Source organism: Perognathus longimembris, chromosome 3 (assembly GCF_023159225.1).
Source record: "Perognathus longimembris pacificus isolate PPM17 chromosome 3, ASM2315922v1, whole genome shotgun sequence".
Lineage (NCBI taxonomy): Eukaryota > Metazoa > Chordata > Mammalia > Rodentia > Heteromyidae > Perognathus > Perognathus longimembris.
Window position 1 is genome coordinate 191,734 of NC_063163.1, and position 15,312 is coordinate 207,045.

The 15,312-nt window shown below is 42.1% G+C and overlaps 1 protein-coding gene across 3 annotated transcripts in view; it reads right to left on the bottom strand.

Annotated features, from left to right (window-relative positions):
* Positions 1-13,964, bottom strand: part of Cdc16 (cell division cycle 16) — a 29,881-nt gene extending 15,917 nt beyond the window's left edge. Inside the window, exons 1-11 of one of the 3 annotated variants that reach the window (XM_048341029.1) lie at positions 13,758-13,962; positions 11,902-11,956; positions 11,712-11,809; positions 10,397-10,435; positions 9,988-10,128; positions 7,022-7,181; positions 5,821-5,912; positions 4,694-4,827; positions 3,271-3,350; positions 1,633-1,682; positions 759-832 (exon numbers count right to left, since the gene is read on the bottom strand). In XM_048341029.1, the coding sequence (XP_048196986.1) occupies positions 759-832; positions 1,633-1,682; positions 3,271-3,350; positions 4,694-4,827; positions 5,821-5,912; positions 7,022-7,181; positions 9,988-10,128; positions 10,397-10,435; positions 11,712-11,809; positions 11,902-11,956; positions 13,758-13,805 (971 nt within the window). In that variant the 5' untranslated portion in view covers positions 13,806-13,962. Of the gene's footprint in view, positions 1-758; positions 833-1,632; positions 1,683-3,270; positions 3,351-4,693; positions 4,828-5,820; positions 5,913-7,021; positions 7,182-9,751; positions 9,881-9,987; positions 10,129-10,396; positions 10,436-11,711; positions 11,810-11,901; positions 11,957-13,757 lie in introns of those variants that run through there. The other 2 variants (XM_048341030.1, XM_048341032.1) reach the window with 2 other exon arrangements.
* Between the last annotated feature and the right edge of the window lie 1,348 nt (positions 13,965-15,312).

The window sequence follows — 15,312 nt, forward strand, 5'->3', positions numbered from 1 at the left end:
AAACTCCTGGCTCCTCTTTAGCCTTTTATATACATCTTACAAATATTACTAGTCCAGAAACCCATAGTGTGACCTCAGAAGTAACAGTAATACCAGTAGTGGCCATCTGAGAGTTTATTCTATGCCAAGAGCAATGCTGGACAATTTAGGTTCATGATCTCATCCTAAAACTTCAAGATAACCTAAAATCAACATCTCCATTCAGAAAACTAATCGTTCTGTCACAAATTCTGTTAAAATAGACACATGATTAACTTAAGTTTGGTATAACTTCATAGCTATTAGGAAAAGTCCTCAAAGCTAAAGGTTAACAATAGCTCTGTAAATGAAAAGTAGACCTTTCAAAAACATTATTATTATTATTATTTTTTTTTTGGCCAGTCCTGGGGCTTGGACTCAGGGCCTGAGCACTGTCCCTGGCTTCTCTTTGCTCAAGGCTAGCACTCTACCACTTGAGCCACAGCGCCACTTCTGGCCATTTTCTGTATATGTGGTGCTGGGGAATTGAACCCAGGGCCTCATGTATACGAGGCAAACACTCCTGCCACTAGGCCATATCACCAGCCCTCAAAAACATTATTCCACTTACTATTTATTTGTTTATAGACTCAGGCACATATGTGATACGTGAATCTGTTAAAAAAAAGTGTTTATTCTTTCACACTTTCAAAGTATTTACTACTTACTGCATGAAAGTATACAAGCAAGAAATCTCTTCCATAGAGCTTCACCACAAAAGCAGAAAAATAAGTTCATACCTGAGATATCTTCTGGCATGTTCATTTTTATGACCAACCATGAGATAGTAACATCCCACTGCAAACCAAGATACCTAAAAAATTAAGTATTTATCATGACTAGAGATATTTAACCCTGAATGGAATCTCTAACAAGCTAGGCTTAGACTATGTGGACAAGGTGTTCCCAGGTACATATTTTAGCTCAGATAGAGAATTTTCTTGGAGAAAGTCTGCCTAGTGAGGTCCAAAATAGTAACAGATCTTCCTTGGCTCTGTCCCAAGGTGGCTTCCACAGAAGATAGGATTCCTATATACACCTTTGCCTGTGAGTCCAGCTTGACACTGACTTGCTGTACACAGGTTCTGATTCTCAGCTAGCTCTCTTAAACTGGTTGGAGTAGAGTTGGATTGTTGTCTTGTCCCTATTTCCTAGCTTCTGTCTCTAAAAACATAGTCCTCAATCTTCCTGTTCATTCTGAATTTTCCATTCTTATCTGGCAGTTTGGAAGACCCACTGACCCAATCAATGTACAATTTCACAGTGTCTCACACAGGCCACAAGAGAAACTACTGAATAGTTACATTTTTTCAGGAGAGACTGGCATGTGACTCTCATGGTAAGAATTTCATTCAGAATTTTGTATTTCTATAAACAAAAAGCGTTTTCGTAATCATAAAGAGATTTTTGTCTATATCATTACTTTGTTACAATATGTAACTATCATGATGGAATAAAAGAATGCTACTCTCTATAATCTTAAGCACTAGGGAATTTTTGCCCCAAGTCTTTCAAGTAAAATCTTATTTGCTTGAAACTTAAATATACATTGTCTAAATACTAAGTCTTTCCTTAAAGTTCACCTAAGAAAAAAGATTTTTTAAAATTACTTACAGGATTACTAGGATATAAATCCACCAGTTTGTGAGAAAGATAGAATAGTTCTGTGTTAGGAAAAGAGAAAAAAAATGTTCATATCAAATGCAATTTAAAATCTGAGCTAGTTATAACTCTTTTCAAAATGTTTCTCACAGCAATAATCTCATACCTTCTTTCCCTTCTAGGTACAAAACGCATTTAGTTCATGAAATAAAGAAATCTCATCTGACAAACACTTCTCCCTAGACCAAAAGTGGATCTAAGTACTTTCTGAGTAACTAGAAAACTGGATGAAGGGCATGTGGTAGGACGTGTGGGAAGAGATGACCCCAACAGAGTACTTTAGGTACAACAGAGATTCCTGCAAAGCACCAATCTATGAGATCCATGTCTCCTATGCCACAGGCAGGGAATAAAGCATTTTGGTCACCCACAACCAAAGTAATTGTCTAAAGTTTATTAAGTGAATGAGAGTATTTCTTCTTAAGCAATATGTAAGGGGCTAGGAGTGTGGCTTAGTGGTAGGTTCTTGCCTAACACATGTGAGGCCCTGGGTTCCATTCTACAGTACCACATAAGCAAAAAATAAAATATTTTTAAAAAGTAAGTTCTAGCATTTCATGAGCATGTGTCCTGCATCTTCTAAGAGTCCCAATGCTGGTGATTCAGACCAGGGAACAGTAGGAATATAGAGTTGGGGTATTTTGGATTTTTTCCCCTCCCTGATAGAGCTTACCATTCAGGTTTTAAAATATTTAAGGGCACAACTAAATGTTACTGAAATGTTAAGATGTGGAGCAATATATATTTTTTTTTTTTTGGCCAGTCCTGGGCCTTGGACTCAGGGCCTGAGCACTGTCCCTGGCTTCTTCCCGCTCAAGGCTAGCACTCTGCCACTTGAGCCACAGCGCCGCTTCTGGCCGTTTTCTGCATATGTGGTGCTGGGGAATCGAACCTAGGGCCTCGTGTATCCGAGGCGGGCACTCTTGCCACTAGGCTATATCCCCAGCCCCAATATTTTTTTTTTAAATCTGCTCCTGGCTAGGCACCAGTGGCTTACATCTATAATCCTAGCTTCTCAGGAGCTGAGATCTCAGTATCATGGTTCAAAGACAGCCCAAGCAGGAAAGTCCGTGAGACCCTTACTCCAACTAAGTGTCAAAAATCTGGAAATGGAGTTGTGGCACAAAATGGTAGAGTGCTAGCTTTGAACAAAAAAGCTCAGGGACAGTGCCCAGACACTGAGTTCAAAGCCTGAGAACTGGCACAAAACAACAATAACAACAAAACCTGCTTCCTTTCCAGTCTCCAAATAGTTGTTGATTCTTGGTATATCCACTTTCCTAAGGAATTTACAAATGGGGGAAAGAGCAAGTAAAAACTGACAATCATCACTTTAAAGCTCACATACTTTGATCTACACATTACATTCAGGAAAAGGAAACAGGAAGCAGGGCTACAGAAATATTCTGTTCTTTGATGAAACTTTCTTCCCCTAGCTGTTACTTCTAGTGCAGAACTCCATCATGCCCTGATTGCAATCTCACTACCTAGGATTTGATTTGTGGAATCAAGTTTTAGAATTACTATAACAAAGTTATGGAATTCTCTTTTTGTCTTATAAATTATTTTTATTAAAAAGAAAACTCTTACCATTTGCCTTATTCAACTCCACAAGGGTCCCTATATGTACAGGCAAACAATTTGCATGGAAAGGATCTTTTTCCATTACACTGAAAATTAAAGCAACACATTAACACCTAGAAGCAACAGAAGATAGCATACATGATAGCCAGCTATACACACAATATAACTACTTTCAGTTAAAAACAACAAAATAAAGGAAGAGGAAATTTGCTTATTTGGAAGAAATAAAGCATTAGGCTTTTTTTACTTACTTTAAATCAAAATTTTAATATGTAAAATAGTCCATTTAAAATGATAAAATATTAGATAAGTCATTAAGTATTTTTTTATTTTTTTTTTTGCCAGTCCTGGGGCTTGGACTCAGGGCCTGAGCACTGTCCCTGGCTTCTTTTTGCTCAAGGCTAGCACTCTGCCACTTGAGCCACAGCGCCACTTCTGGCCATTTTCTGTATATGTGGTGCTGGGGAATCGAACCCAGGGCCTCATGTATATGAAGCAGGCACTCTTGCCACTAGGCCATATCCCCAGCCCAGTCATTAAGTATTTTTATGATTTGAATTTTAAAGACCAAGACTCCCTCTCCTCCTCCATACTTTTAGCTAATGGACAAGTCTGATGAAGTATCTTGGAAGATAGCTAAATGCCAGATCAAGCATCCAATATCCACAGGACTAAATTACTTTCCACATTAATAAATGATAAATTCTACCAGGTGCCAGTGGCTCACATCTATAAATTCTAGCTACTCAGAAGGCTGAGATCTGAGAGGCATGGTCTGAAGCCAGGCTGGGCAAACAAGCAAATTCAAGAGATTCATATCTTCAGTTGATCAGAAAAAGCTGGAAGTGGTACATGTGGTTCAAGTGGTAGAATACCAGCCATAAGCAAAAAAGCTGAACAAGGACTGGGAATGTGGCTTAATGCTAAGAGTGCTTGCCTAGCATGCATGAAGCCCTCAGTATCAGAAAAATCCAGAAGTGGCACTGTGGATCAAGTGGTAGAGTGCTAAAAGAAGCTCAGGGACAGTGCCCAGGCTCTGAGTTCAAGCCTAGGACTTGACAAAAAAAAAAAAAAGCTGAACAAGAACACAAGGCCTAGAGTTCAAGTCCCAATATCGACAATGCACACAAACAGAACAATCAGTAAAATAAATGCTGAATATTATGAAACTATGTGCCAATATAGTATTTTCAAATCCTCAAAATTATCTAGACTAGGCAGAGGGACATATATACCCCTCTCAAGTTAGTAAACCTACATATGTGAGTACTTGCATCTGTAAACTGCCCAATACAGCTGAGGAGTGAATCTGATGTTCTGCAAATGGTAAGAGTAATTTAAACTATCACTGGCTAAAAGTTACTCAGAGAACATATCCATGAGTCACACAGGTTTGACCTGGCTACACAAAAACAATGAGTATACTTACGCCGAAGTAAGTTTGTAGCACATCTTAAAATCACAATTGTAATAATGTCTCTCAGCTAAAGACACTACCATATCCAAATTTTCTTGCAAGCCATTTACAGACTCAGGGATGACAGTTTCACTAGGCTTATTATACTGAAACAGAAAAATTTAAACATAAACTCAATGGGTAATGTAAATAAAAAAGTAAACTCAATGTATAACGAGTCTCAGGGGTTCACAGGGCATATATGAATCCCTGAAAACCTGCTTTACTTCCAATTCCATCAGTATTCCTTTCAAATTTAACTATCATTTCAATTTCATCACAAAATTCCAGAGCAGGAAGTTTTTCACAAGAAGGAAGCATATAAAAACAAAGCAAAACGAAACAAAATCCTCATTTTTGTGCAATGTCAACCTACTTATTTGATAATAAATTTTTAGCATTAGGATTTCATGAAAATGTCTTTAGGAATCATATCATAAATTTTAAGTAATATATTCTTACAAACACGTTAAATTAATGTTTTTTAAACTCAGTAAGCTAGGCTCAGTGACTCAAACTGTTATCCTAGCTACTCAGGAGGCAGACAATGGGGGGATTGTGTTCCAAGGCCAGCCAAAGCATAAGGCTGGGCATGCTGGCAAATATCTGGTATCCCAGCTACAGAGAAAGCAGTGACTAGCAAAGTAGTATGTGCTTATTATTCCCAGAGCCACAGGGAAATACTCCAAGTAGGAGGATCACAACTCAGGCCAAGCCAGGCATATGGCGAGACTCTACCTTGAAAATAACCAAGGTACCTACCTAGGGCATAATTAGTGGCCTGGATAGGTAATTAAAGAATTACTGTTTCAGAACTATTTGTTGACCCACCTTAGGCTGAAATCCTTAGGTGGGTAGAGTAAAAAGCCTAGTGTCTAAAATGCAAAACAAAGCAAAAAAAAAAACAAAGGTAAAAGGGGGCTGGAGCCATGGCTAAAGTAGTAGAATGCCTGTCTAACCAGAAAAAACCCCTGGAGTTCAATCCTCATTAAAAAAAGAAAAAAAAAAAAAAAAAAGAACCCAAATCCAATCTAATAAAAAATCAGGACCAAATTTAATGGGAGAAATATTTACATACAGCAAAAGGAGTTTCTCCTTACCTTTTTAAGCTTGTTCTCAAATAGAAACTGTAGCAATTCTTGTTCTTCAGTAGAAAGCTTGCTAAGAGGAAGTGACTCAAGAAGTTCTTTTTCTTAAAAAAAAAGAAAGAAAGAAAGCCATTTGTGAGGAAAAACAGCAACTAAAAACATTTTTCTATAGTTCTTGGTCAAAACAAATCAATTCAAATGGAAGATATGAAAATGAACTAGGAAAAGCTGATACTGTGGTTCCCAGTGGTAGGACTAAAGCAGGAAACTTCCAGAAGGTCCCTGTCATCAGTCATACTAAAAATCATTGTCCTCAACACTGCTTCATGCACAAATGATGTACAGCTTTTTCCTTGCTGGGAGTGTCCTGTGCACATAGCAGTGTTTAGCAATACCCTCTACCTCTACCTGCTATATGAAAGCAGCATCTTTTCCATCCTAAAGTTATGACAACCAAAGTCTCCAAACACTGACAAAATCCACAGTGGGCCAGAACTACTACAGGAAGTTAAAACAGTTTGAGAATCATTCAACAAGCCCATTTCCTGCTGTTCTCTAGATAACCCATTTTATCTTGCTACCATACCTAGTAGGTATTGACAGTTCGTTCCTGTGTTACTTTAGAATCATTTGGGAGCTTTCAATCATTTTTTTTATCACAGCCCTGATTCTTGAGATTCTGACAGAACCAATCTCAACTTGGGATCTGGACACTAAAGTCTTTGGGGATTTAAAGTATGGCTACATTGAACTCTGACTCAGATATTTACATCATATCTCCAGAGATAATCTCATGCTATCATAATTCCTAAAGATTACAATAACAAAGACACTGCACAATTTGTACTTTGCAACTTTGGTTTATATCTGAAAATATTAAGAAGGCCAGTTGGAATCCTAGCTACTCAAGAGGCTGAGATCTCAAGATTGCAGAATTGCAATTGGAAACCATCCCAGGAAGGAAAGCCAATGAGACTCATTATCTGGAATTAACCACAGAAAAAGCCTGAAGTGTCTTAGTGGCTCAAGTGATAAAGCATTAGCCTTGAGCAAAACAGAGCTCAGAGAAAGTGCCCAGACCCAGAGTTCGAGCCCCAGTTCCAGCCCCCCGCCCCCCAAAAAAAGTAAGCTAGTAAATTCTATAGATAGCTTGCTTTTGATTATACATATTTCACAGGAAAAAACAAATAAATTATACTAAATGTAAAAACACCTTCTTGTGCTGTTAACATGTGGTGTGATGTTAAAAGATCAAATGCTTCAAAACAGTAGACATCAAGCTTCAAAGCTTCTTTGTAACTGTAGGTAGCTAGGGTTCGGTTATCTAGAGCATCATATATCTTTCCTCGCAGAAGACAAATGGAACTCTTTATCTGTTGGAAAAATGAGAGCCATGTATTATGTCAAAACTTAAATTTTTGATCAAAAGCTATACATTACTAAAAGGATGACTTTTTACTACTATCAAAGCATAGTATGAATTAACAGAGACACAAAAGTAAAGCAGAACTTTCTTAATGGACTATGATCACTCTTTTCCAGAAAGTATACAAGCCAATGGCTCCTACATACACTATTTTTGCCCACAACAAGGTAATTCCTCATGAGACAGGTGACTAAGTTACATAAAGTCAAATGTAAAACAGAGTATGACAGGATCATGGTACTAGAGACTGGCAGTGAAACAGCCTCAAGGTAGAGTGTTTGCCCTGTATACCTGAAGCCCTGGGTTCCATTCCTCAGCACCACTTATATAGAAAAAGCCAGAAGTCGCCCTGTGGCTCAAGTGGTAGAGTGCTAGCCTTGGGCCCCCCCCCCCAAAAAAAAAAAAGAGAAACCAGGGACAGTACTCAGGCCGAGTTCAAGCCCCAGGACTGGCAATCAATCAATAATCAATTCCAGCCCTGAAACTTATACGTGACCCTGGATGATTTAACTATTTTAGCTTCAGCATCCTTTTCTCATTTGTAAAATGGGGGAACTGAACCTTGCTTATAGGACAGGAACTTGAGTACCTCTGTGGGACTGGCCAACTGTCACCACTAACAACATGGAGTCCAACACATGGGAGTCCAGACCCCCAAAATAATACCAAGATTACTCACAGATGCATTTTTGTTTTTCTTTTCTTTTTCGGCCAGCATTGGGGTTTAAACTCAGGGCCATGCTTGATTGCTCAGCTAGCACTCTATCACTTCAGCCATGTGTCTAGTCCACATTTTTCTAATTATTTTGGAAATGGAGTCTCAAGAATTTCCCTATCTTTCAGATCTGTCTCTTGAGTAGCTAAGATTACAAATGTGAACCATCAGTACCCAACTTACATATGCATTTCTTTTTTATTATTATTACTTTCAATATTTCTTTTTTTATTAATTTATTTATTAATTGAACACAAATTTTTTTGACAAGGTGTTGTGCAAAAAGGGTACAGTTACATAGTAGGGCAGTGTGTACATTTCTTGTGAACATATGCATTTCTTAATAGAAAAATTAATGTGTCTTAAGTATATAAGTTAATAGATAAGAGGAAGAAAAGAAGGGAAGAAAGGAAAAAATACTAAGAATGCATAAAGTTATATATAATATGTATGTGTGTAGGTATCTCACACATACAGCTGGATAGGGGGACAATTCTGGGGTCTGAACTCAGGACTTTGAACTAGCTTGATCTGCTTGTTCATCCTGTACTCTATTACTTGAGCACTATCTCCAGGCCAGATTTTTGCTGGTTATTTTAAAAGGAATCTCACAGATTTTTGGCAGATGACAATCTTCAGATCTAGGCCTCCCAAGTAACTAGAATAACAGGTGTGAGCCACTAGTGCTTGATAATATGTGTATGTGTGTGCATGTCTGTGTGCATGTGCACTGTTGCTGGGGCTTGAACTCAGTCCTTTTGCTCAGCTTTTTTGCTCACAGCTGGTGTTCTACCACTTGAGCCATGCCTTTAGTTTTGGTTTTAATTGCTGGTTAACTGGAGATGGACTTGTCTACTTAGACTGGCTCCAAACCATAATTCTCAGATCTCTCTCTCTCTCTTTATATATATATATATATATATATGTATTTGGGGGGGGCGGGGGAAGGCAGTCCTGGGGCTTGAAATCAGGACCTGGGCACTGTTCCTGAGCTTCTTTTCTTCAAGGCTAGCACTCTACCACTTGAGCCACAGCGTCACTTCTGGCCTTTTCTGTTTATGTAGTACTGAGGAATCGAACCCAGGGCTTCATGTATGCTAGGCAAGCGTTCTACCACTAAGCAACATTTTCAGCCCCAATGTTTAGGTGTTACTTTTGTTTATGTTCTTTTTCTTTGCTGTGGTGTGGAGTATGGAACCATGGCATTGTACATGGGAAGCAAGACTTTTGCCACTAGGCTACTTCCCACCCCCTATATATTTTTAAGGTGAAAATTTAAGTAACCAAGTTGGAAGACCTCATTAATTGCTTTAAAGTTGGTTGTGGTGATGTTTATATAGTTCTATTATGTACTAAAAGCCACTGAACTTTATACTTCATATTTTACTCTGTTATAGTGCTAGAGATCCAAACTAGGCACCTGTTAGGAAAGCCCTGTACCACTAAGCTATATCTTCAGCCTGAACTGTCATTTTAAATAGGTGAATTGTATAGTACATGAATTAAGTCTCAATAATCTGTTAAATGAAGGCCAAAGGGTGTGGCTCAGGTGCCTAGCAAGCAGACCTAAATTCAGTCCCTACTAAAACTCTCTCTTTCATACACACACTCTCAAACACACAATGCAATTTCATGAAGATATGAAGTATATTAATTTAAGCATACCAAATAACACAACAATATACTATCTAGTAAACAGTAAGACCAAATCATCTCCCAGAAACATTTTAAGCTAACCAAAGTTTCTTTGGATAGATCTAAACATTACTGGAACACACAAAATAAAGAAAAGATGGCTCCACCTGTGGGACAGAGCTCAAAAACATGGAGTCTGGGAAGCAAGGTCATAGGTCAGTAGACTGCGATGCAGTTTCAGGGGCTATCATTACAGGTTCCAACTTATTCACACTTCAAAATGTCTCAGTTTGGTCCTTGGAGAGCAAATTGAATATGAACATATATATACATTGAAGGTAATTTATTTTTGCTATGTATTTTGGGCATATACCACTGTTGAATTACTATCAACATTACTCACTGAGGATGGTGACATTTCCCAGTCATTGGAGGGGTCTTGCAAGCCACTTTCATCCTTTAAGTATTTCTCAAAAAGTCTTTTGTTAATTGGTTCCTCCATATCAAGAATATCAAGAGCCTGCTGGTGTTCTTTTGCAGCATACTATGTAGAAAACAGAAATAGCATCCGTTACCCATGACTTATAGATTTTAAAAGGGTAACATTACAGCCAATTCTTAAATTTTACATATTTAAGATATAACTTTCTGCATGTCAGAAGAACTGATTTTTTTAGAGCAAAATGATACTAAAGAACATTCCTTAAAAACACTATACTAACCTGCTAAGTTCTATCACCAGTCAGAGACATGAGGGATTCACAAGGTTGGCTTAACTTAAGCCAAATAAAAAGAACATTGAGCATACTTACATGGCATCTAGCTGCAAGGTAACGACAAGCTTCATACAACTAAGAAAGAGATTTAAAAAGTGGTTAGTATAACATATGTTTTTTACTTTTAAAAGAAAACTATAAGAATGAAATGGAGAGAGCTACTTTCCTAATAACTTTTACCTTTGCAGGAAAAAAATCCTACTGTTTTTAGTCCATATTGTCATGTACTTACTGCTCACCAAGCATCAAGGATTAAAAAGGATTAAGAACCTGCCTCAAGTCACAGCAGGGGAAAATAAACACAGTAGAACACATCATGAAAGGAGGGCATAAGGGGTACTAACCAGCTGAAGGAAGCATTTGCAGGAGATCAGTGAAGAGTTGGACAGGCAATGAAGTGAAGAGTAAGTACTTGTTGCATGTCCAGGAATTACAGAGTGTAACATGACTAGAAATGTGTGCTGTATCTATCAATGGCAATGGCACTATGGGCCTCATGTATGTATTATCTTGAAGAGAGGATTAAATCAATGAATAATTTTGATATAATCAAAACTCTGTTTTAGGAAATTTATCTTCTATTAGTTAATAAGATGGGAGTGGATACAAGATAGTAAGAAAAAATTACTGGAGAAGAGGAGGCAAGGAGACAGGCTCTAACAGCAAAGACAGATGGAAGGCCTGGCTTGTGAATGTGGTAAGGGAATGGAAAAGAATGTCCAAAATTTTGGAGCTACATAGAATTTTCAAGTCAGGTGTAGTTGTGGGCACCTGTAGTCACAGCTATTCAGGAAGCAGAGGCAGAAGGATCTCTTGAGCCCCAAAGTTCATGACTAATCCTATGCAAGGTAGATCTTGTCTCAAAAAAAGTAAACAAATACCAACAATAGAAACAAAATTTTCACAACTTAGTGATGAGATGGGATGGAGAAAGTGAAGGAAAACAAAGTGATGAAGATTAAGAATAAGAAATTTTCCCAGATGGGCACCAGTGGGTGGCTCACACCTGTAAATCCTGATAAGGATCTGGGTTTGAAGCCACCCAGGGCAGGAAAGTCTGTGAGATTCTTATCTCCAATAAACTACTAAGAAAAAGCAGGAAGTGGCACTGTGGATCAAGTGGTAGTGCATTAGCCTTGAGCAAAAAGAAGCTCAGGGACAGGGTCTAGGCTCTGAGTTCAAGCCCCAGGACCCAACACCCCCACAACAAAGAAGAAATTTCTCTTCACATTCAAGAAAAATTGAATTTTTAAAAACTTCACATAAATAGAACAGACACCTAAAATACCAACCTAATGACTTTTTTTCACAGTGTTCAAAGCCCTGAAGTTTACATAATTAATATACTTACTTTGTCTAATTTTCGAGACCGAAGTGCATGGGCTGCTCTGTGATATTGCGCTGTCAGGTAAAGACACTGAGCCAACCAATAAACATCCTGGGGCTCCTCTAAAGGGTAAAATTACATAAATGGTCAGAGGTATAAGTTGAAATAAAGATTTTTTTAAAGATTAGGGAAAAAAATAGCATTTGTCACTCACCATGAGAGAGCGAAGCTACTTTGTCTGCCCAAAAAAGAGCACTTTGATACTGTTGCTGTATTTAAAAAAAAAAAAAAAGAAGGGGTAACAGCCTTTGTTTTCACATACCCTTATAATAAGTTCTCATGTGTAACAGGGGAGTCTATTAATCATCTCTATCTTACAGCTCAGCTAGGTATGTTTTAGCTCAATGATAAAATAAAAAAATTACTAAGATCTTTTTGTATGTACAACTCTTGCAGATAGCTTTTTTTGTCAGTTTAGAGCTTGAATAGTAGGTAATTTAAATGATTATTTTGCAGCATTTTGCAATTCTAGTCATTACCCCTTCTGTGTTGACATTTATATGACACTTTGAATAAGTTGTCAATAAAAGCCAATGGAGATCTGCTTAATAAGAGAACAAGTACCTTTCTTGTACCATAACACTCAAAAATGTACATAAATATTAACTGTCACTGACCAGGGGGGAAGTTAACTATTCTAGCCACTTCCAACAAAAATGAAGCTGACAATGGCCATCACTCTTAAAAGTTTGTCTCAGAAAGTGTCAGTGGTTCATACATTGCATTCTATGTGTTTTGCCTCATTTCCCGAAAGATGCAAAACAGAACAGTGCTGACACAAAGGTGAACTGGAGGAATGCTTACAGGCGCACAAATCCCTTCAGAACAAGTGCTGGGATGGTGGAAACCAACTCAATATGTCTCTCCACAGCCCAGCGCCAAAGAATGAAGAATCAGAAAACAGCGAACTGATTTCTGGTGAATACCCAGCTAAACCCAGTGTTGAAAACATCTGGTCACATCATCTAACATTCAATTCCCAAAACTTGTCATTTTTGTTTTGTTTTCCCTTCCCTACTCCATTTCTCAATGATTGGATAAGCAAGCACTTTAACAAAAATGAAACGACATCACACTGGACTACAGTGACCCGTCTTAAGCACCCCTTTGCAGTCCACCCCAGAGTGATTCTTTTAAAGTGCCCACAAGCTCATTCTTGTGCATTCGGCCAAATAAAAACCACAACCTCATCTCTTGGAAGCGTTCTACTGTCCAGTCAGATTCCAAGGCTGCGGCCAGCTCTGCTCCTTAGTGGGGCCTCCGAGGGGCCCACTAGCCCTGCAGTCTCCGCCTCCCCCCAACGTTCTTAGACATGGGCCCCATCCCCGCCCCCGTCCCTCAGATCCCCGGGCCCCAAAGAGGCCCCGCTCCCCGCGCGGCCCCCGGAGGGGGGGCAGCCCCGCCCCCGCAGTCCCCGGGCCTCTCATCTGTCCCTGTCCTGCAAACCCCCGGGCCCCAACCCGGCCCGGCCCCCCACCCGGCTCTGCCACCACAGTCCCCGGGCTCCCCATCGGGGCCCCCCATCTGGCCGCGTCCCTCAAATCCCCGGGCCCCCACCCGGCCCCGCCCCCCACTCGGCTCTGCCACCGCAGTCCCCGGGCCCCCAATAGGGGCCCCCCATCTGGCCGCGTCGGCTCCGCCCCCTGCAGTCCTCGGGCCCCCACCCGGCCCCAGCGCGCAAATCCCCGGGCCCCTACCCCGCTCCGCCCCCCGCAGTCCCGGGGGCCCCCCACCTGGCCGCGGTCCCCGGGGGTCCCCCACCAGTCCTCGCTCCCCGGGCCGCCCCCGCCGACCCCCTGTCTCCCGCGGTCCCCTCACCTGGTCCCCCATCGGGCCCCCATCTGGCCCCGTCCCGCAAATCCTCGGACCCATACCAGGACTCGCACCCCACCTCCACGCCCCTCCCCCGCCCCGCACCCCACGTCCCCGGCCCCCCATCTGGGGCTTCCACTCAGGGACCCGCGGCTGCTCGGTGGACGTGACCTCCCCGCGCCGGGCCCCGCCACGCACCTGATCCAGATATTGCCGGACGCGCTTCCGCAAGGGCTCTAGGTTCATGGCTGCGTGGCAGGGCCGAACGCCCGCGTCCACCACACTCCACCGGCCGCCGCGCTCCTCCGGGTGCTCGCGCTCCTCCAGCCGCCCGAGGACTGGCGCCCGCAGCGGCCGCCTCCGGCTCCCACCTCGCCGCCACACGGCACTTCCGCTCCCGAAAGCCCCGCCCCGGAAGTTCCCAGAAAACGCGTCCGCTGGGAGGAGTGGCGTGGGCAGTGGGTTCCCCTCTGCGCGACCAGAGGCGCTCACGCGCCGCCGCGTGGTGGCGGGGCGCCGCCTCGGCGGGGACTGGCAGCCGAGCGGGAGGCCGTGTGAGGGGCCCTTCCTGAGGCCTGTTCCGTGCAGTTTTCGCTCCAGGCACGGTTTACCTATTTAAAGTAAGTGTAACCCCGAAAAGAAAGGGCCTAAGAGGTCCCGAGAAGAGCCGCACCCCTCACGTTGGCTGCGGGCCCGCGGCTGTCCGGGGCGGGCACGTTTGGCTGGGTGATATTTTGAAGTTGTGTTTCATATGTGCCCTGCTTCTTTCCCTTCTTTCCACTCGTCCCGTGGATCAGGAGAGATCGATAGTGTTCATTTGTCCTGGGACAAGCAAAGTATACTTTTAGCCATATTTTCAGTTGCTTCTCTTTAGTGCTATTCCTATAAAACTATTTGTATAATGGATATTTAAATTCTGACGTGGTAAGAGTTACCCATGAATACTGGAAGGATATGTCCCAGCCATCCCAGGGGACCATGTGGACATAGGGGCAGGAGAAGGTTCATAAGGAGGTTTATGAGTGGGGCCCTATCTCCCAGGGGGAGAGGGAGCAACAAGGCGGCTGCACCTTATCCAGGTGGCAGCTTCTCTGGGGCTAAAGGGGAAGTAGAAAGGTCTCCATGGGGAGTAGGAGTGGCCCATTATAGTTCTAGGGCCGGGAGTTTAGGTCTGGGTGGATCTGGGGGCTCATGGGAGGAGCTGAGGACCTAAGGGTGGGGGGGATGCTAACAAATACACTTGAGAGATTCCAGTAATGAAGTAGAGTATCAAATCCCCCCTCTTCTCAAACACTAATGTAACTGTGCATTTTGTGCTTCCTTTCTGTACTTTGCATATGTGCTTAATTACTGTAATGTGGAGGTCAGATCTGGCCAGCACCATCTATTGGCTGTTGGGTGTCAGATTGACTCCATCTCAGATTAAAGAGGGCAGAAGCTGACTCCATCTCCACTATTGTAATAACCTGGGTGGGGGTGGGGGGTGCGGGAAGCCGAGCCCCACTGTGGAGCATAAAAGGGGATCCTGCCCCACATTGAGGGGACCACCCCACTGTGGAGCATAAAAGGGGATCCTGCCCCACATTGAGGGGACCAGAACCAACACCCCCAGACTGCAGGGGGGTTGGGATATAAGAGGGCGGGATTTGAGATACCTTGTGTAGTTGAGTAGTGCCTGGGTTCCCCTCAGGTCTGAGGGGAGCCCCGGTCTACAGACAGGAGAGGCTGAGCCCCCCGGCCTGCGGACAGAGGA